Raw genomic sequence first — 22778 nt, 5'->3', positions numbered from 1 at the left:
TCACACACACACACATACACTCCCATGCTTTCACACTGAAACTCTCTTAATTCACAACAGACACACACAAACACACACACAGTAAGTGGGTCTATAAATCCAGTCTAGCAGCACTCTGAGGTGACAGATTCAAGGTTTTTCACCGGAGGGTTGCGCCGACAAACCATATCAGCTCCCAAATTCACCTCCTCTCCTCTCCTTATACGGACACAAACACACACAAACACACAGTGACTAGTAACACTTAATCAAGCTAAAACTGCTCACACGTGCATTTAAGGTTACAGCACACAAACACACTGTGATGCACCCGATTTTAACCACATACACGTGTCCAATAACTGTACCATCACCACAATCTCCCCCCACACACACACACACACAAACACCACTACAACCATTCAAGCTGCAACACGCCCATTTCAAGAGGATGTTGCAATCCTACTAAAACACTTCAAACACATTTTCTAGTCCAAAATGAGAGGCAAGGAACATACAAAGAAAACTTAATATGACAAAATTAAATATATTGTGTTTACAGAGAGGTCAGCGTGTCATCCAGACTGAGATATTATTCTGGATGCTGTCAGATTCTATTAATGGAAAGACTTTCTGCTGAGTTTTTCTAAATGCCATTTTAAGTCCTCTGTCCTTCTGTTCACCTCCCTCGTAATGGGGAGGCGGAAAAACAAGGAAATTCCATCTCTGTGGCTAGATACCATCAAAAGGTGAGTTTTTTTGTCATTTGAGCAAATTGACCCTTTGTACTTAACTTCCAGGAATGCTGTGTATTTGATGCTCCAGGTGCTTCCCAACCAAGCAGCACCTCCAGTTCTTCCCACAGAACGGCAGCATACCTTCTTTCACAATTCAGTTTCTCTCTCTCAGCATGTGTCCGCTCTGTTGACTTTCTTTATCGGCAATATTTTTTTAACAAGTCGCTAAAAAACACACGTCTTGTTTTGCGGATGAAGCTCATCGCTAATTATGTGGCCCATCTAAACGATCAAAACCAATGTGGTACCAAAGGACATCGCAACAACCAGGTGCACTTACAAGCTCGTGTGAAACATTGGCATGAGTGGGCCTACATGAAATAGGAGAGGTTACTTAACAACTGGTGTGTTTGCAGGAGGGATTTAATACTAGAGAACATCTCTCTCTCTTTCTGTTTCTCTGCAGAACATGTGCAAATGTCAGTAGATGGAAGGGGAGGAGCAAGGGCAGATTTTTCACCAGTTAACTGATCTCGGGTGGAGTTGCTCTCAGATGGATAGCAAAATGAAAGTGGAAAATGCTGTAATAGGCAACCCAATACACCTGGGCAGCCCGCCCACCTAAAGTCTATGAGCGGGAAACACTGACATCCGTTTCCAAGGATAAATGTCCTACGTTCTAATTAGGGACGGGAATTGAGAACCGGTTTGAGGTGAGAACTGGTTCAAAGTTAAACAGCAGTTAAACAGCGGAGCCTTTGCACAGCTGAGACACATTCATGCCAATTTTCTTCTCTGTTTCTACACTGTGGTCAGACTCGAGATGATAAACAGTTACGGTGATCCTGAAAACCTGTGCAGACCTATCTCTAAGTGCTGTATCGTAGGCAACTGGACTTAACCCGCCAGTTAGTTAGAACTGAAGAAGCCTCGTGGATGAGAGGTGAAACATCTTCAGGAAACAGAAACAAGTCCAGTTGCCTACGATACAGCACATAGATTTACCATGACCTGGATGACTGAGAACCTTCATCAACAACTGTGTAGACCTCCTATTTTCCACACAGAAAATGTATCAAGAATCAATAAGGGAATTGACAGAAGTAGAACTGGACCAATGCGCAGAATCGACAATGGCGGTTACCTCATGCCAACACACTCATTATCCATGAGCAACGCTTCAACATTTACATCCAAGCACGAGGAGTCTATTGACTACAAACTGTCTAAACTTTACATTACAGCTTAACCTTCTCCACTGGTATCAGTCATGAATATCATTTTACTCAAGCAGTCTGAGCTTTGAAACCAGGTAATCCATCACAGCGAGTGAGCATACAACGAGCTCAAGATGAAACGTTGAGTCAAACAACAGGTTAGCCGATTGACAGACATACTCATCTAGGAAAAAGATGACATCACACTGGGAATTTTTATAGAAAAACATGATGAATAATCTGCAGATTGGTTAATAATCAAAATAACCATTAGTAGCAGCCTGAGAGTGACTTCTGTCATTCCTTACATTAGTAAAGCTGTCAAGTCCAACTCTTCAGTCTCACATGTTAGAGGCTGAGCATCCTTGAACAAACCAAAACTCCCTGCAGGCATTTATATTGGATGCATGTTAAGCATCACCATGTACTGAAATGAACAGATTTGAATAAAGATGCTAAAAAAAGATATTGTTACTGTTGCTGTATTATTTTACTTCATGTATTTTAAATGTAATTTCTGCCCCATTTCTAACATAGAAGTTGCTGCCAAGGCAACTGATGGAGATCCACTTAAACTACAAACAATAAACTGAAGCCAACACCTGCCTGGAAAGTGTGAAATCCCCTCTGAAACTTTCTGATTTGTAACATGTAAAATATGTGGGTTATTTGTTGTTTATCAGCCCCCCAAAAATCCCAAGATGTCGACTTTTCAGGAACTGAGAAGTTCAAAGTTTGATGACAAAGCATTTTTAAGGTTATCTTACAGGGTGTTGAAAGAGTTTCAACAGACAGACAACGAAGAATTTCCCACATAACCCACAGTCGGGTTATTAAATCATGTAAATCTGAAGAATGAAGAGACTTTCACTTTGGTACAATTCTTCTGATTCTTCTAACCCCAGTACTGCCTTCTGCTATCTGTTGAGATTTAAAAGTCAGAACTTTTAAAAGGAGTTCAAGAAACCCAAACCCGGCTCAATAACCAGCCCATTAAACTGTCAGCACACAGAAAACATTCAGCAGCAAAAGCTCACCAGAGACGAGATGTTTCAATGGTGGATCGACGATGGACGACTGAATGAAAGAACAAACGGGTCCTTCTTTTTATTTTCTCCTCACTCTATGGCCACAAGCTACGATGGTTCATCAATCAACACGACTTCACTCCAGTGAAGGAGGAAGAGACATGAAAGACGACAGGAAAGATGGAGAGAGAAACAGAGAGAGAGAGAGAGAGAGAGAGAGAGAGAGCGGCAGGAAACAGAGTCAGAGGTATTGTGACACACAGTGCTTCTTGGTTTCTTTCTGAAACTTGATGAATCAGACCTGGTGTCTACACACACACACACGCCCACACACACACACACACACACACACACACACACACACACCAACCCAACCCTGCCCGTTATGACTACATGGGCCTATTCATGCCAAAATGGCTTACAGAGAAAAGCTCCTAAAACCAGCACTTACATTCTTTCTTCCTTTGAACTTGGACACCCCTGGAGTCCAGTCCAGACTTGTCAACATGTCTCTCCCTCACAAGAATGCCAAATTTTTACAAATCTCACTATGTATCCCCCAAGCTACAGAAATGCTCCAGGCATCCGTGCATCAGACCAAAACGCTTCACCACAACTTTGCCTTTGGTCTGTGTCTGGTTTTCATGGCTTGGGCCGTTAACTTCCTATCAGGTAACTGAATGCTGCAGCATGCGGTGATATTTCAGGCAACAGCGTGCTTCAAACTTTGCAGCAACAGTTTGCAGAGAGCCCTTTCCTGTTTCAGCATGACATTGCCCACGTGCACAAAGCCAGCTTCTAAAATAAACGGTTTCTCCAGTTTGATGTGGACCTTGACTGGCCTGCACAGAGCTCTGACCTTAACCTCATCCAACACCTTTGGGATGAACTGGAGTGCTGACGGTGAGCCAGATCTGATCACCCCACATCAGTATCGTCGGACCCCACTAATGCTCTCAGGGCTGAATGGGAGTAAATCCCTGCAGCCAATTTCCAAAAACTTGTGGAGAGCCTTCCCAGAAGAATGGAGGCAGTTATAGCAGCAGATTAATGCCCATGGTTTCAGAATGAGATGCTCAACAGTCATATGCCGGTCAGGGTTTTCTGCAGCATAAAAAAAGAAGGCGCCACGCCTCGTCTGACATAAAGGATGCCTTCAATAGCATCTGATGGAATTACATTTTAATGAAATATAACACGAGGCTTATCGTGCTTCAGGTGAAAATGAGCAGTGGCACTACATCACAAAGCAATTCACATCACACATTTAATGGGTGAGGCTATTGTTTAAGCCAGTGGTTCAACCTTTTAGAGTCGCAACCCCCCCAGAAAAATCAGGTTGGTGTTCATGAACCCTGTCTTCCCCTCCTGGAACTGAGACTTTTCTCACAAACACTCGCTATAAACCTATTTTAAAGCAAATGATATCATTGTACAGGCAATGTGATGTAAAAACTATTCTTCAGTCTAGAATAAGTTATTTTATTTTTTTCTCCACAACCATTTGGTGACTTTTGGAAATTAACTTGTAAACCCCCTTGGAGGTCTTGACACCCAGCTCAAGAATGAATGGTTTAAACCGTCATATAGTAACTTTGAAAACAAGATGACATGGTCAGGGCCAGCAGGAGATCGATACATTGATCACAGTCTACGTTTGTTTGTTGTAAAAAGTTGGGAAAAGTCAAGACTCAAGACAAACAATCACTGCTACACTTCAGGTTAGAGACCACGATTAAGTTAGTTTGATAATCATTCATTGGAATGAAGGTTTCACCCAACAAAGTCTGCTTCAAGTCCACATTAGTTAAAAGTTTGTCTTGACACATTGGACCTGTTGTCAGGTGGAGAGGAGCCACGCTTACCACCTCCACTAATGGATTACCTGATGGAAACTGTGCGGGTGTAATGTTCAGGTGTCCACATACTTTTGTGAGGCTACTGTGCTGTAGCAACTATGAAGCTACTCTCATGGGAACACACATCTATGCAGATGGTTTCACCCTCATCAGAGGAAATTGTATCAGTACACTTTGCAAATCTGATCACTTCAACCTGTAAAATAGCAAGTTGCCATCGAGCGATCGCTGTATGGCAACATTGTACAAAACACATAACCAGCATACAGTTTCTTTAACATCAATCTTATATAAGGAAACATTCAGATGAAGGATGATAGGAAAGTTAAGATTAGAGGGAGTGAAGACATTGAGTATAATAGAAAAGGGGAGAGAGAGTTGTGAGAGTGAAGGAATTCGGGGGAGTGGGAGGAAGTGCTAGAGAAAGAGAGGGGGGGAGATGAAGAGGCAAAGTGGGTGGATAATGACATAAAAAAGGAGTGGAGGGAATGGGGGGAGAGCGAGATAAGAAAACAAGTAAGGGAGAGAGAGCGAGAGAAGAAATAGATAGATGGCAAACAGAGGGGGAGAGAGGGGAGAGAGAAATGACAAGCAGATACGAGGGAGACAAGCTGACAGCAGTTATATATAGTCGACAGTGGCAGTGACATGTGGAAATTAAATGACAGTTTAATTTAGGAGAATGAGGCGAAGAGGAGGGGAGAGAAAACACTGAAATGACGAGTACAGTAGAGCCCAACTGATACAGAAACTGTGAGGCTGATACCACTAATATCAATATTTGAACGTTACAAATATATATTTGTTCAGTTGAGCTCATTAACCAAATCAAAGTTAGTGGAAAAGGACACAGGCTTCATCTTGTTCTCTATCATTTTTGAAATCCCTTTCCTTTGAAACTAAAATTCAGTTACTTTGCTCCAAAACCAATTATTGGCCCAGTCCATTGGGGATTTAACGAGGGCCTTTCTCAAGCTGCATTCTTGTCTATATTTGTGTTCTCATGGACACTTGAAATGTCATCAGTCACGGCCCAACTACAGTTTCAAGCACTGCTCAAGGTCTACATTTATCCAAATACAGTCCAAATGTTGAGGAATGTTACTGCTACACATTTTTTATCCAGGATGCTTTGGGAGCCGATGTGTGTGTGTGGTTATACATGGATCCCAGCAGCAATGGTGGAAGATACGAACAAGACTCATAACTGTTATGATGCGAAGTGAAATAAACCATTCACATTTCAAATACGTGATAGATTTATCAAAATTAGCGTTGTCAAAAGTATCAAAATATCGATATACAGATACTGAATATTTGAAACAGTTTCAATACTCATTTTTTGCAGTAGCGACACTCTAGTACTAGCTACGTTTTCACTCTACTCTCTTGACCATTGCACCAAGGTAGTTCCTACATAGTCCCACCTCCTCCAAAGGTAAATAAACTCGTGCTCTCATGCTTAACACACAGTACACAAGCCCTATTATATTGTTTTATTAAAAATCTGAGATATTATTCCCTCAATGTTGTGGAAATTTTCGCCCAAGGTATTGAATATCGATATTTTTCAAGGTACTGTATCGAAGTTAGAAATTCCAGTACTGTACACTAATCAAAATAAAGCCCTCTCTACTGAATTTACTACAACTTTTCTGCAATGTCCTGCGTGGACCGGCTGGTAATCTTTGGGGCTAGCAGGACAGCTTCTGAACAAGATAATGTGCCTTTTGGAGGCTGTTGCTGATCAGAAAGGTTGGTCTGAAAGTACGTTTAACAGCGCCCCAAAACACATGTTAAGTTCTTGAAGTCCGGCTGATCAGGGCATTTTTAATGGATCACATTGGCTGAAATTAAGCCGATCAAAATCCAATCCTTTCTTTACTGAACTCAACTGTTTGAGCATTTTGCTGCCTAAGCGAAGATAAATGAGTTTGAGAGTGAGTGAGTGTAAAACTACTTTAGATTGGTAATTTAAGCTTCTGGATTTGAGACCAGAAAGTTCAGAATTCAGATTAGTTTGGCAGATAAGGTGTGCCACATTAGGTAGCTACAGTTGTTAATACACTGTGTCAAAGAAATATTCAATCAACATTTAACTGAGTATCAGATACCTGGTGTTATATCAATCTGATTGGGATCAGGGTCGGACAAAACTTAATCGGGATATCCCCCACTAGCTAGACAGATCCTTTAAATAGTCTTAGATAGTTTCGGTGACCAAAATATTTCCCAGACAGTGAAACAAAGAAATTCAGAGAGAGTTAAAGAAATGAACACAGAGATGAAAAGCAACAATAGTAGTTGATGAGACAGTTAGTTAGAGGAGGAGGAGGTGCAGTTGGTTTACCAGAACATCCGTCATGTTGTGGGGGCGGGCAGTCGGTTAGTGTGCGAGTCGTCAGCGATGTTAGCAGGCCGGACACATGCATGTCATCCCCCCTTCTGCCTCGGACCTCTCCTTTATAAATACACACACACACACACACACACACACACACACACATACGCGCATACATACAAACACACAAATGTACACGCAAACATGCATTCACACAATATGCCACACAAGCACAATGCATTGCAAAAACATCCACATTCATACATGAATGTGTGTGTAAACCCACAAGAACATGCAGTCATGGACCCAAAACACAGCGTGAGACAGCCACAAAATGCACCAAAAAATCCCAGCGGGAATGTATTTATCCACAAAAACATAGGCGCACACAGGTAACACACACACACACACACACACACACACACACACACACACACACACACACACACACACACACACACACACACACACACACACAGAGGAGAGAAAAAAAGGCCATAGTGAGTGTGTGTGGACCAGCCGTCCATTGCCACCTCAAGGATCTTCCATCAGAGGGGGATCCTTCATCTTTGACATAATACATTTCCAAAAAAACATGAACCGCAGAAGTTTTCATTCAAATTTGGCTCGAGTTTTAATCAGATTTCCAAAAGATTTAGTGAAAGAAAAAGTGAATCAGCGTGTTTCCAAGAGCTTCTTTTATGCAAACCTTCTGAGGATGTCCTAACGACATTATCTAATCAAGAGCTTCAGAAAGTCTCTTCTTGGTACATCACGGTGTGTCATGGCTACTTCCCATCGATGACGACATGTGTTACTTTCACACATATTAACTTGGTGCCTCCCCGTTACGTGAAAATCCACCAGGTCAGCATCAGAACCGATACTGACGTTATGGAGCAGATCAGGTTTTGACTTGATGACATGACTGATCCACATTAAAAACAGACTCTTCATCAAAATTCTGTGTTTTAAAATAATTAACTCCCTTTTGGCTGCTGAAGTGATTTCTGGTTTCCAAGCACTTCCTGGCCGTATGTTTAATTATACAAAAGTGATTCAAGTGTTTTCCGTGCAGTGGGATGAAGAGTTGGGGGGAAAATAGAGCTTTAGCGGATCCATACTCCGGAAAAACTGATTTGAGGTATTAGGGGAGGAAAAGTTGATCTGCACATTGTTGGATGAAACACCAGTGCATGGTTGGAAAAAACAAGGGCTGAGTTATCAATGCATTTGAAACCAAACCAGAGCTAGAACATCACCAAGTATTCGACCAAACCAGGATTAAACATGATAGAATATTAGACCAATTCAGGGCTTTAACATCAGTTCAAACTGGACCAAACCAGGACTACAACTCCACCACATGTTGGAAACCAAGACTAAACATGACATCATACTGGAGAAATTTAGGGCTTTGGCATCAGTTCATATTGGACCTAACCAAAAGGACAATTTTGGGCCAAACCAGGCTAAATTAATCAATTAATACTGGACAAAACCACAACTAAACATGGTGTAAAATTGGATCATACTGGACCAACCAAGGACATTGAAGCCAGTTGCTTAAATAATCGGTGAAAATGTAACAAACCAGGGCTGAAACAACAGTGAACACAGGACCAATCAGGGGCTAAAGCTCTTCACGGAAAATTGCTTCAAACCAACTTTGAAATGAGTATAAATTGGTGGATGAACAATCAAACATATCAAAAATGTTAAACTATTTCAAAATGTTAACAACAATGTAAAGAAACGTTACTAAAGAAAAGACAAAAAGAAAGTATGTGTGTGTTAGGAGGCTTGGAGATGTGAGGTTTTTTTTAAAGCAGCTGCCCTCTAGGGTTCATTTCTCTTTGAAATCCCTCTCAAGTGAGTAACTCGGTTTCAAACCTCCAAATTGAAACCATGAGATGGAGATTAGTGGCAAGGTTGTTGCTCATCATGTAATTTAGTTTCAATAAGGAGATCTAATGAAAGCTAAGAAGTCATTTTGGGAGAAATAGAAAGGACTAATTTAGGGACTTTGGCCTCAAACCCAACAAGTGTGCAGTCAAACAAGATTTCAAAGGAGATTTATTGTTCGGTAAAACTTCAGATGTAACCTGTGGACAGTTTTAACACTGTGATGGCCTCATACATGTGATATGTTAACAAAACATGCACATGGAGTGACTGGTGATTGCATCAATCTGATATTGATAAATCAATTTAATATCTGTGTGAAGGCCTGCCAACATTTTCAGCCATCGACCACACGAATAACTTATTCTGGGCAAATGAAGCGAATCTTAAGATTTTCTTTTTTTGGAAAAAGAAAAATGTTATCTGTTGCACACATGTTGTGAGATTGGTTTATCAATTGATTACTTTGTCAATCAACAGAAATATCATTTGTATTTATTACTAACCGATGATTGACTGCTTTCGATAGTAAGCAGTAAGCAGTGGTTTGATAGTAACATAGCCTTAACTTCTTTATACGGTTAGGATTACAGTTAGTTTGTTGAATGGATGATAATATAGCACTGTCACTGGTATCGGCTGATAAAAGATTCACCACCTCTTCATGCCAACTGGAACCACAAAACTATGTGGTGCTCAAACTAAAACTAAGACAGATTCCTGGACAAACAATTGACATTCAAGAGATCTAAGCTGGTTTTATGTCATTTTCTTTGGACATAAAACATCAAACCAGCAGCAAGCAAAGACAAGTGAAACCACCAGACACTCATAGGACAAAATGATAATGAAGACACTTGACAGAATGGCAGCCACATACATTAACACACATCCCCACGGCTGGACAGAAAGACAGAAACAAACAGTAAAAGACTGAAACGAAAAACAAAGGAGGAAACAGAAAGACGCAGGAAGGGAAGACGATGACCATGTTAAAAAAGAGGAAGCAAGCAACAGACACAATGAAGAAAGACGCAGGAAGAGGAAGTGTGTACCAACTGGCAACAAGAAGTAGGAAAAAAAAACTTCTAGACTCCGAATCAGGTCAGTATCTCGGAGGTGGTGTGTTTCTTAATCTCAGGGTTGGGGCCCAAAAATTAGCCACAGAATACTTTTTCTGAAAGCGGATACCGTTGATGATGGTTTTCACAGTGACGCAGTCTACAACTGCTGCTTTAGGTAAAAAAAATCCCCATAAATGGCAGATCATATGTGAGGAGGGATGTGGACAGTGAGGGCGTTTTCACACTGAATGTGTTTAAAGCTGTTCAATCAAACTTTGTCCTCCTTTAGCTCGGTTTATGGAGTGATGTGTGAAAAAGTTTTTACACCCACAAACTCACAGAAACACCTACAAACAAATCTCACTTCTCTTTCGAGAGGATTCGTTTTAGAACTGAGTATGTAATTCGAACAGTGCACAGGAAGGGACTCCCAAAACACAAGGATTTAGGAGGATAAAAGGAGCTGGATGTTGACATTTGATAGCCAGCAGGTCCACATGTTCAGACACACCAAACAGAAAGTAGAAGGCGATGCAAAGAGCCATGCTTTCAAAAAACACACATTTCTGACACCCTCCTTCCACCTTTATTTCCGATTTCAAAAGCACCTTCCTGTGAACTACCCTCAACTAAAGCTGTCCCGTATGATTCATGGAAATACGTTCCCCACACAATGGATGAATAAGGAGGGAGGGATGAGTTGTAAAGTACCATCTCTTTTCAGATTACACACATTATACATTAACGCAGCAACACATTCATTTCTGCTTTTTGTGTCTCTTCCTCATAAAAGTGCCTAACCAGTGGTTACACCTAAAATGGTCATAAAAAGTAATTATTTAAGAATCTTCCAAGTCCCAATGGGAGTATTTAAGTTATAGTTTATACTGAGGGTGTGCTATACAAGACATTGTATACAATAAGACTACTGCTGGACTGCAGATAGAAACTTCTTAGTGTCAGTTTATACATAAACATACCATGAAGTACAGCAAGGTCATGATAAACTGTAAGTACTGTGAGACACTGTAAGTAAAGGGTTTCCGGTCTCAACTGTCCCAAATATGAGCTGAAGCTTTTTAATGTGTCAGTAAATCTGTCTCGACCACACTGGAGTCGGAGCTGAATGCCCCATAAATACAGACAGAGCAAGAGTTTGGGTTTAGTTTATTCTCCGAGATAGTCGGACACAGAACCAGACCTTCTGGAGGAGAAAACACCAAGATTACACCTAACCCTAACTTTTGGGATTAGAAAGTGGATGTATCTCACCCAACACGCGGTCATACACATCCTTAGTGCATGCCATTGCTCGCTAGCCTATGGCTAACGAAAAGTAACTTTTTTTTTAATGCAGTAATGTGCTTTAACAGGGGTGAAATTCATTGGCTATTTCTAGTATGGCTACAGTACAGAGCAACTTAAAATTGAGGAAAAAAAAGATCGCAATTCAGATCTTGGATCGTTTCGATTGCAGCCATAATAGAGTGCATCTAAAAACAAAACCAGGAAATCCAAAAGTGCAGACTGACTCTGTGGTTGCAGAGGTAACACCGCGCTAGATCAGCGACGTGAAGGCCACAATCAAACTATAATTGTTCATTCAGTTAAAGTAACATTCTGTGATGTGAATGCCAAAACTCGCTGCAGCCCTGAGGGAACATCTGCTGCTCTTAATAAAGCAGACATAATAAAAAACAATGATGAAACGTTTTAGCGTACATAGCGAAAACTTGCTTTACGATCGGAGAAAACTGAGGCGATAGCCAAGCCATTCCCGCGTGCAAGATTCTTTCGCATTTCATTGCGGTTGGCGACTAGCACCAGACGCTACCTCTCAAGCTAGCACGCTGCTATCTCGCAAAGCTAGCAAACTGAAAAAAACAAAAACACAAATGTACATTATCGATTTAATTTACCACACCTGACATAAAACTACGCCACAGGTGGCTAGCATTGCTGTTAGCATTATGACTGTGGCAACCACAATTAGCCTAGCTTGAATAGCTAGCTAGGATAGCGACAAATCGCAATTGGTTGACAGAAGAAAAAGTCACGTGACACCGAGGTAGCAAAGCGGGGAAAGAAACAAGAACTTGAAATTGAAGCTAATTTGACAGACTTGTGTTACAGCTGAACCCGGTTGCCCCTATTAGCCTATCAAGGTATCATGGTGAAGCTAACAGTCAGTGTTCAAAACTCACTTAACTTGACATGGAAACAGAAAGAAAACCACAAAGGAAGCAAGACATACACAATACAGTAAAACAACACTTATTTTTTTCCCCTACTTTCTCAGTTTTACAACCAAGAAGCTGTTTGTGTGCTTTAGCTCGCACTGTTCTGTTTCAGGAAGAAGCAGGTAAAGACTGAAACACCCGCTGGTGTCTTTAACAGAACCGTTTAACGGAGCCATGACACGGGTTCACCGGACTCCTCTCCCCCCTCCACAGACTGCCTGCTGCCCGCTTCTTGAGAAGGAACCAAGGAGGTGAGAAAGGAGAGAAGGGAAGGAGGGAGGGGAGGGGAGGGAAGGAGTCACGGAGACCGACCTTTTCCTCAACACCGCGGAGCGAGGAAAAGCTCCGCCGCTGACTGGAGACCAGGGAAGGGGAAATTAAACTGAAACCAGCAGCCCTCCCCTCCGCTGCGCTCCCCTCCCCTTCCCCGTGTTCAAGCTCGTTTCTGCAGCCGATCAGATACTCACAATCTTGGCATTAATAAGGTCCGGAGGGCGGTATCCGCTGCGCTTTCTGAGGCACATCCGTGTGCTTTTTTTTTTTCTTCCTCTGCCGCTCCGCTCCGCACCGCACCGGGGGTGGGGGGGGAAGGTGGGGGTGGGGGCGGGAGGGTGCGTGGATTTTTTTTTTTTTTTTTTTTGATTTATTTTTCTAAATATCCTGCCGCCGCCGCTGTATCGGAAGAAGAAGAAGAAGAAGAAGAAGAAGAAGGAGTCCGCCTCCTCCCCCCTTCTGCTCGCTCTCCTCCTGCTCGGGTTTTTCCCAGAGAGAGGGAGTGATAGAGAGACACACACAATGAGCGCGTGTGTGTGTGAGAGAGAGAGAGAGAGAGAGAGATCACCGCCCTGGTGGACAGAGGCGGCAGAGCGCATGCGCGGATTCACACGTACCATCCAGGCAAGAGGGGGACCCGAGTTCTCTATAATAAAACTTTACACAGCGCATATATTAAGTTTTATTTGCTGTAAATGTCATTACACCTCATAAAATAAGGTTTCGAGTACTAATTTATGAGTTTTAATAATAATAAATCTTTATATTACTTCTATACACTTCTTTTAAAGCCTGCACATACACTAATTATCATTTTTATTCCCACATGCATGTAGAATAAAAAAATGTACATCATAACGCAACTTTACATGTGCATTATAGATATATTTATAGTTTAAGCACCAAACCTCCAGCTTAATGCTTTAGCAATTTTAATAGTATGCAGTTATTCATATATATAAATATATATATGGATTATAGGCAAAGACAATATGATAAAAGGTGCCATTCCAGCCGTTTTAAATGAGAAAACCTAATTTAATGCAAGTACTCAAAATGAGTTAGAGATATTGGGATATGGGTGCAGATATGCATGTGCATGGATTTGCAATAAAACTCCAATAATGTTCACAAAACACAAATTCAGATAGGTCCCAGAATAAACAATCAAGTGACGCACTAAAATATCCCTAACTCATTTTGAGTAGTGTATATAACGTATATAAACTTGTTTTTCATGTATATTTTTATTTATTTATTTAACACTACACCAGGGACTGTTCTGATGAAATAATAATTTTGATTATTACAGATTCTTGTAAAGTGAAATCAAATCAGACAGCAGATTATTTCTTCGATATTTTCAAATCGAGTTTTTAGTTTGTGCAGATGCAGAGCATTCAGAGGAAGTGACAAGCACAGAAGTGAAGTGACCACAAGTAAAAGTTTTTTTTGCAATATCCTGCTTTGCATACGCACCACAGATTGCATTAGATAGGCCACTTGTGGCCGAAGATCAAAATCTCTCGGCCTGCGACTTCTCTTCTGCTGATGACATTTATAGAAGATTTCAAGTTGAAGCCATTTGTAAAAGTCCAGCTGGCATCACAGCTGAGTTTACACCATTACAACATTACAATCTTTACAGGACTTGGCAAAACTTGCTTGTAATCGAGGGGGTGAAGACCGCGACTGAAATATAACACACATAGAAAGACAGAAAAAACAACACCAGGTTTCCTCCCTGAACTTTGGTTCCTTCCTCTCAGAAATGTTAAGGTGTCAAACACATGTTGAGAACTAGTACAAAGCAGCTACCAGTTCAATTATTCTCCAACAGTTTCCTCTGTAGTTCCACTCTCTCTGTTCATACAAGCATAGTTCCTGGCATATAGGAAATAATGTTGCATGCAAGCATATTACAAGAACCATAAGAAGTTCTGGTTCACATACACTTTATTGTATTTCTGGGTATAATAACTCAGCTGCACGTTTTTTTCTTGTTTGGTTAAAAACTGAATTAAAATGCTGAGTTTTAACAGGAGACAGTTGATGTTTTTGTGACTGCTTCACATTATGTGAACATACCGAGAGCAACAGGAGGGGGCGCCATACACCAAGGAGAGGGAGAGAGAGGGAGCGAGAGACGGGGGGTGAGGGTGAGGGGGTCACAATCAAGCTAAATATAAAATCATCTAAACAATAAAATGCTTATGAATAGACTTTCACAAAAGACATTTGTAGTTGATCCTTTAAATTCCAGTAAATAAGATGTCCTACTGTAATTCTGCTGTTGTATAATGACACTTCCTGGGCAGAAGTACCTGATACTTAGATTAAAGCACACAAAAGCAGTCATCAGTAAAAGCTTGCCACGCATTAACAAGTGATTTCATGTCCGACTGCCAGTGAAAATGTCCAATTTGTTCAAAAAAGCCAGATGTTCTTTTTTTATTTGTATTATTTGGATATTAAAGTGTTTCCTGTCTCATTTCCAGCCACATGTGAGTCCTGAATATGCCAAACTTGGCTTTGAAATCCAAAATGTAACTGGTGAGTTCACTGAATCATGTGCCATTTCCTTGAACTTTGACATTTTCATTCACAAGATCACAACCCGGGGCTACAGGAACACTGTTAAGATGCTGTGACCTTTGACTATTCACCTCCTGTGAGTCAGCTGCCTGTAGCATTGATGATCACGGTACTGAAGTCTGAAGAATGAACCCAGCTGTTGTCTTTAAAAATCATTGTATCCTCAGTCAAGCGCCCCCTGTTGGGACCTCGTCACTGACACACACTGGAGCTGGCTTTAGTCTCCAACACTGTGTGTTATCAGAGGTTAACCTTTGATCGCTGATACGATTCTGAATCGTATCTGGTGGCACAAATCTGCTCTGATATGTGAACCGGGTGTGAAGTCTTATCAAATGCATTTCCACCGCCTAATGCATATCTGCTGCTTTGTGTGTAGGTGACATAAAAACATTTTTATGGGCCTTGTTGTATTGTAAAGCTCTCTTATAGGACACCACAGGGCTACAGCACGCTGCATTGTGGCACTTCTGACTAAATTACAATCATGTCTTGCATGTCAGTGTGTCTACAATATATTCAAATGATGCCAAGAAAGGCTGTAAAGTGTGGAAAACATGTCCTTGCCCTTCCCATGAAATATACTGAAACTGCCACTTGTTGATTGTTCTGTGCAGTGATTTCTGTCACCACAGGGGGGCACTGAAGCTGCATATCAAGTCGTTGAGACACACTGGCGTTTTGAGGTTATGCAGATGCAGATGCTCTAGATGATATCGACCAACAGTTGCATTCGGGATGCATTTTGCTCCCTCTGCTGCAAACATTTGATTTGTCCTCAAAGAACCTGGGCTGAGTGCACTTTGTGATTTACTTTATAACTCTTTGATCCAGGTAAGATCGACCGAGTCTGTGATATTTTATCTCAACACCACCGTGACTCACTTTCACATTACTAAGCATTACCACCTGAGTGCCTGCCTACACAACTATAATCCTATAATGATTAGTTCCTCAGAAGGACTTAGGGCCTAATTACTTTGCCTGAGGATAGGACTAGGTATTTTTGAGGGGAAGGCTGAGCATTCCTCATCGAGTGTCATGTCAAGTTAAATTCCCTCTTCATCACTGGTGTGTCTCGAAGGGCATCACAGAGAGAGAGCGCCTGCAGACATCTAGCAAGTCAACAAAACAACATGATGCAGAGGAGTGTACAAATGGAAGGGAGCCACGAACTGCCGGAGAAAATCTATTATGCAATGTTAAAAATAAAGCCGTAAGCGCAGCAATTAGCAGAAAGATTTCCAGCAGGAGAGCAGAGTATCGAGTAGGTGTTAAAAAATACATCGAAAACATTAAATGACACGAACATGACGAGCCAAAAAGATGGAGCTTTTTGGCAAACAACGGTGGGCGTGAAATTGCATGATTCACCTCCAGTTTCCACATTAGTTACCATGTAAACAAAATTGAATTAGTCTGTGTGAAATCACTAGATGTGTAAATGGATTTGTTTCAATAGACTGTCCTGTAATGAGTCAGGTGAAGCTGAGCAGTTAAATAAATATATATTTTTTTCCAGCTTAAAACCTTTTTTGTTGGTTTTAATTATGGAGACAGGATGTGACTCGTTTCTAAATTTACACCACATGTTTGATCAGAATCATCCAATCTCTGCTGAATACAGACACACTGAAATCACAGCGTACAGAGAGATTGTCTTCTCTATTCTTTACCTGCACGCCTGCAGATTTTGTCGGCTTCGAGTTCGGTTGGATCAGGAGGAAGTGAAACCTCCACCCATGTCTGCAAAACAGGAAACACAAACACACACACCCACACACACACACACACACACTGCTTTTAATTTTATCCCCACGTGCATTTATACTTCACTCACTAAGAGAACGTTTCTGCACATTTGTTTTCCTGGAGTGTTCGTAATGACATTTTACCTTGATAATTGTGTTTCTCTGTTGTCCCCGTTGTGTTAAAAACATTTTTCTGTGGCACGACTTTTTGCTGCAATCAGCGAGTCGCCCGTCGAGTTTAGAGCAGAGACTGCAGCCACGTACACACTCCTGCAGACAGACAGGCAGACAGACAGACAGACAGACAGACAGACAGACAGACAGACAGACACTGTAATAACCAACAGTGGAAGACGTATTCAGTTCTTTCCAATCTACGCTGTAAAATTTAATTTAGAATAGCTTGCAACCAAAGCTCGCCTGTAAAGACGGGTCTCTGTGTTCGGTGTAATGATGTTTAATGTCCCTGACAACCTTTTTTAAAACATGTAAAGCTTTAAAATGCACCAACGTCAGGCTCTACCGGGTTTAGCAGCCTGAGCGTTAACAAGCCTGGACACCAGACTGGGACTGAACACACTCGCCTCTAGCTGTACCAAACTTCAGTGGACATCTCTGTAAGACAACACGTCAACACTGTAGTTTCTCCACATTCTGCTGATAAGGTTAGTTCATTGTTCTGAATGTTTTCAAACTAAAATTCTGGCCATATCTTGCAGATTGCTCCTTTAAAAAGTCCGAAGCCACCTAAAAATAGGCTCTATGGGGGAAAGGGAGACAGCTTCCAGTGGTGAGAGTGAGGCTGCATGTTATCTGTACATCCCTCAGGCACATTCGTACAGAATTAGCACTGCTTCCTTTCTCTGCCTGGTGACTTGATGCCTGTGAATCCAGTGTTTTCTTATTTTGTTGAAACTTAAACTCTGCCCTCTCGGATGCACAGAGCGGCAGCAACCCCACTATGGACTTGTGGAGGTGAAGAGATAATAACAGCCTGCGCAAAGAAAGCACTGACAGCTGCTGATTCTGAGGACAGAATGAACATCTACAGTATCTGAATATAAATAAATATTTATAATCAGATGCATCATGTTCTGCTGAAATGCAGCCCACACCATCCGTCAGCTGTTTATTCTAAACATTAACCCGCACTTACAGTACGTGGTCACGCTCATGCACATGCTGGGTGACATAACATATACTGTACAGACCTACTGTATTTAAATACAGAGCCAACTACAGTAGACAGATGCACATACACTCCCATATATGAATTATAAATGCAAGTTTATGTAAGATGTCTTTTGATCACGCAGATGAAAGACTCTGATAGGAACTAAAACTCTTTGATTCTCAGTCTGAATTAATGTGAAGCCAAAAAATGTACAGAAATTCTGTCGGGTCCCATTAGGACAGGTTCGGTTTATCTCAGGGTAACGTGGGCAGTGTTGATACTGGCAGCTATTTTAGATTTAGACTGAACAAAAATGCTTTAGATACATTTTAGTCATCCGTTATAGTTTTAGTCAATGAATTCAAAATAGTTAACTAGTTAATTTTCTCTTTAAACTCATCAGCTTCATGTTTACAGATGTATTTCAGGTATATCAGGTTGTTGTGTAGCAGCAGTCTACCATTGAAATTGAACTCATACACAAATATTTTTCACAAATTGCTGTTCAACTTAGTAAAACAACAGTTTGACTAGATAGTAACACTGTAATGCCATGATCAGAGCTGCCATTACGCTTTTCTGGTGATGACAAGTGGAAACGTATTGAGAATAATTAAAAGCTGCTCGTCTAAATATATGAATGAATAAACTCGCAGGCTAAAAACGTTATTTAGACACATGTCCTCATGTTTCACTGCAGCAGGTGTTTAACCTACAGGTCCCAACACGACAAGTTACATTATTAATGACACAGCTTCATGTTTCACTCACAGCCTTTGAAGCTAACTGACGTTAGCTAACACATTAACCCAGCTAACGTTAGCCTGAAGCCGGACTCACTCATTCAGTACTTTGTGACAACAAACTGAAACTTGGTTCACGTTTCCATCCAGGCTGAGACAGCGTGGTTTGCTAACAGTTGACACAGCTAACTGCCCGCTAACACTGACTCAACATTAATAAATTGATGTGTTTTGTTTACATTAGCACCTAGCTAGCTACAGTTAAGTTAGCTCACTCACCGGGGGGCATTAACAGCAGGGTGGTAGACTCCAGCTGCCTCTTCAGGTGGTTTGTTTTCTCCCCACGTCGTCTCTCAGGCCTCCTCCACTGAAGTGTGTTTGCTTTTTGCCGATTTAGAAACAAAGTGTGTCCACAGATGTAACGTTATTCCTCTCTCCATGTTTGCAGCATCACCTGAGATTCTGCCAACCTGCACACGTCAGTCAATTGCCGAAGCCACGCCCCTTTCCGGTTTCCCCTCATGGGACCTTATTTGGGAAACAGTTTGGACAGTAATCAATGAAGAGAAATAAAAAATATATATTGTTTTTGTTCCAGGTGTGTCATGAATTACACATATGATGTTTGTGAATTAAAAAGATAATTTTTCAAGCCATAAAGTCGCTGTTTGTCGTAAAGACTTTCGCTTTCTATTGTTTATGATGGCCAAAGCCACGCCCCTTCCGGTTTACCTGATGGGACCTTATTTTGGAAACATTTTGTGCAGGTCCCTAAATAAACAGTGACTTTGGGCTATATACTTTAGACTTTAGTCCAGTTTTTGTCACAAAAATCTATTTTTAACTTGTCATCGTTCCGTCTTCGTCATCCACGTGGACTGGATTCATCGTGTCAACACATTTTAATAGATAATACTAAGGAAGACGTGCTGACTCACAACCATTTTATATGTCTTCCATATTATGTAAACTTCTGCTTCTCTTGTCCAGTGTGATGCATGTTTCCTGTTACTGTTCTGCTACCTGACAGATCCCGACACAGTATTGAGTCTTAGGCTTTGATTTGGGAAGTGTTGCCGAATGAAGTTTATGGTGCAGGTGCGGCCATGCGTCGCTCGCAGGGAGCAGACTAAGCTACTACAAAGTGAAGCCAATGCTTTTGTGCTGAAAAGGTGCCAGTAACAAGTAGAATGGATCAGAAATATACTCTCAGGTCACGGGTCTCAAGTTTGGCAGTGGCAGTTGGGGTTAGGCCAGGTCGCTTTTTTAAACTGCACAGATAAAGACTGAGTTCAAGTGTCAGAAACAACTGCAGAGAGGCAAGCACAGAATGCTAATACGTAGATGCAAGCCAGGAATAGAATTAAAAAGCTGATACAAGGTGCCCTGATAGCAACAGAGTCTGAGTCGTCAGCAGCCTCAGTTCATTTTCAGCCAGTCGACCTTTGCTGTGTGTCTTTATCTCTCTCTCTCTCTCTCTCTCTCTCTCTCTCTCTTTACTGTCTGACGAGCTATCCTATCAAAAATACCCCCAAATAATCAGAAATGGTTGATTTGATGAAAACAACCCAAAGTGTTTGACACCCCAGAAAAAAAACACATGTCAGTAATTAAATACCCAAGAATGAGACTCAACAATCAACTACCTCTTTCCATCAGGGGCGGACTTACCATCAGGCAAAACTAGGCGGTTGCCTAGGGCCCCAAGTTCCTGAGGGCCCCATAAAAATCCTCATACACTTATGGTTAATACAGTTATTACTTATTTGCGCACATTAATTATGTTTTTGATTAAAATCCTCTGCCAGCAGAATGCTAATCGTATTATGTGTGTGTCGGCCCCCTGCAGCAGCTCACTGCCGCAGCAGCAGTAGCAGTGGCAATAGCAGCGGCAGCCGCTAGCAGCAGTCGCTAGCAGCAGTAGCAGCGGCAGCGGCTGGCAGTGGCTTGAAGCAGCAGCAGTAGCATGTAAATATTAGCATGTCAGCTCAATAGCTTCCAGGTCATGTGATCAATTGACTCAAAATCAGTGTGGGATCATGTAACTACACTGCCTGCATGAGATACACCTCTTGTTTTTACATTTGACATCTTTTCATATTTTTTAAATTAATTTTTATTATTTGTTATTAATGTCTATATGTAAATATTAGCATGTTAGCTCAATAGCTTCCAGGTCATGAGATCAATTGACTCAAAATCATGTTGGGATCATATAACTACACTGGCTGCATGAGATACGCCTCTTGTTTTTACGTTTTACATCTCTAAATGTTTTTTATTAATTTTTATTATTTTTTATTAATTTTTATATGTAGCCTAAATATTAGCATGTTAGCTCAATAGCTTCCAGGTCATGTGATCAATTGACTCAAAATCATGTTGGGATCATGTAATTACACTGGCTGCATGAGATACACCTCTTGTTTTTACATTTTACGTCTCTAAATAGTTTTTGTTATTTACGTCAGCACTTGAGTAAATATACTTACACTTCACCACTGGGTAAGAGCCTTATACTGTGTTTTGTGTGTGTTTGTTTTCAGAATGAGGGAGAGAGACAACATGAAAAAGGGACAGGAAGAGAGGGACAACAGGTAAAACAAATAATACATGTGTATTCTGTTAAAATGTATCTATCTGTATAATTGACCTGTTGTTTTGTGTGTTGTCTTCTCATTTCAGAGGGCCCCATGCCTGCCTTTGCCTTGGGCCCCAAATTTCTTAAATCCGCCACTGCTTTCCATAATCATCTTTTGCACCTACCTGTACTGTAACTGTTAGCACTTGAGAAGACATAGGCCTGAAGTCAATGTAGTGACGGATGGATGACTTTTGTTTTAAAGCCTGTTTCAAAAGGTTTTAATTTGAAAAAGTAGTAACATAAACAGCAAAGCAGATAAGTCGTATTTAAAAAGGTAATGTATAGCAGACAGCGTTGAGAAAACAGTGTGTCTGTCCTGTCGGCTGCACGTCCTTCCATCAAAACATGATTCAACAACTATAATCCGAGCAGCTTCGGTGTTTGTCTGCACTCAGCAGGTGTTAGGAGCTGAAGAGACTCGAGGGTTTGAGGTGGAAAAACACACATGGCCGATGTGGGATTAACATCACTGCTGACGTTGAATTAAATTACCTGACCTCCCCTGAAGACACCAATCCTGTCTGAACGGAGCTTCTGATGTGGCAGATCACTGACATCACTGCAGCTTCTTCAAAAGGATCCACTGACACTTTGTTAGTGTTGTGCTGGACGTGAACAACCCAGAATCCTTAGCATGATCCAAGCAAGCTCAAGGTTCTGTACAGTTTCCTCCACTGAGGCCTGAAAGCATTTGAATGGCAGCTCCAAATGAGCTAAATGAAATTAGGATTCTGTTACTGTTATGCAGAAGTTATTTTATGTTTAAATAGAAAGGAAAAAGCAGTACTAGTAAGTAAAGTACTTTATTCAAAAGACAAAGAGTGTGGGGGAAACACAGGCTTAAACACACAGTGATGACTAACATAAGAAACACAGGTGTACACAGAGAAAGAGACAAAGACAGGAAGTGTAAAAGCCTCAACAAGGCACATGAGGATATAACTACAAAATAAAACAGAAAACAGCTAACCATGACAGCAGGCTGGTCAGGAAGGCCAGCTCTGTGGTCGGGCTGGAACTGGACTGTCTGGTTTCACTACTTGAGGCGAGGATGGAGGACGAGATCAGAGCCATCCTGGATGACCCTTCTCACCCTCCACATGATGAGCCTCAGCAGATGGGCGGCTCAATGAGCCACTTGATCGTCTCACTGAGGTGTAAACAGCAGCACTTCATTAGTACATGCAGTCATCAGCCCAGGTCCGCTCACACCGCTCTGCCTCTGCAC

The 22778-nt window shown here is 41.4% G+C and overlaps 1 protein-coding gene across 6 annotated transcripts in view; it reads right to left on the bottom strand.

Annotated features, from left to right (window-relative positions):
• The window catches only part of rgs19 (regulator of G protein signaling 19), a 34414-nt gene extending 15021 nt beyond the window's left edge, over positions 1 to 19393 (bottom strand). The window contains exons 1-4 of one of the 6 annotated variants that reach the window (XM_084366077.1): positions 19186 to 19393; positions 17134 to 17259; positions 16915 to 16984; positions 7171 to 7281 (exon numbers count right to left, since the gene is read on the bottom strand). In XM_084366077.1, coding sequence (XP_084222203.1) covers positions 7171 to 7185 — 15 coding nt within the window. In that variant the 5' untranslated portion in view covers positions 7186 to 7281; positions 16915 to 16984; positions 17134 to 17259; positions 19186 to 19393. Of the gene's footprint in view, positions 1 to 2970; positions 3071 to 7170; positions 7282 to 12837; positions 12977 to 16914; positions 16985 to 17133; positions 17260 to 19185 lie in introns of those variants that run through there. The other 5 variants (XM_084366079.1, XM_084366078.1, XM_084366075.1 and 2 more) reach the window with 5 other exon arrangements.
• Positions 19394 to 22778: the final 3385 nt, after the last annotated feature.

The sequence above is a fragment of the Pagrus pagrus genome (genome assembly GCF_965226575.1).
Source record: "Pagrus pagrus genome assembly, chromosome: 11".
Classification (NCBI taxonomy): Eukaryota; Metazoa; Chordata; class Actinopteri; order Spariformes; family Sparidae; genus Pagrus; species Pagrus pagrus.
The sequence above is the reverse complement of the archived record's forward strand: the minus strand, read 5'-3'. Positions and strand labels throughout refer to the sequence as shown.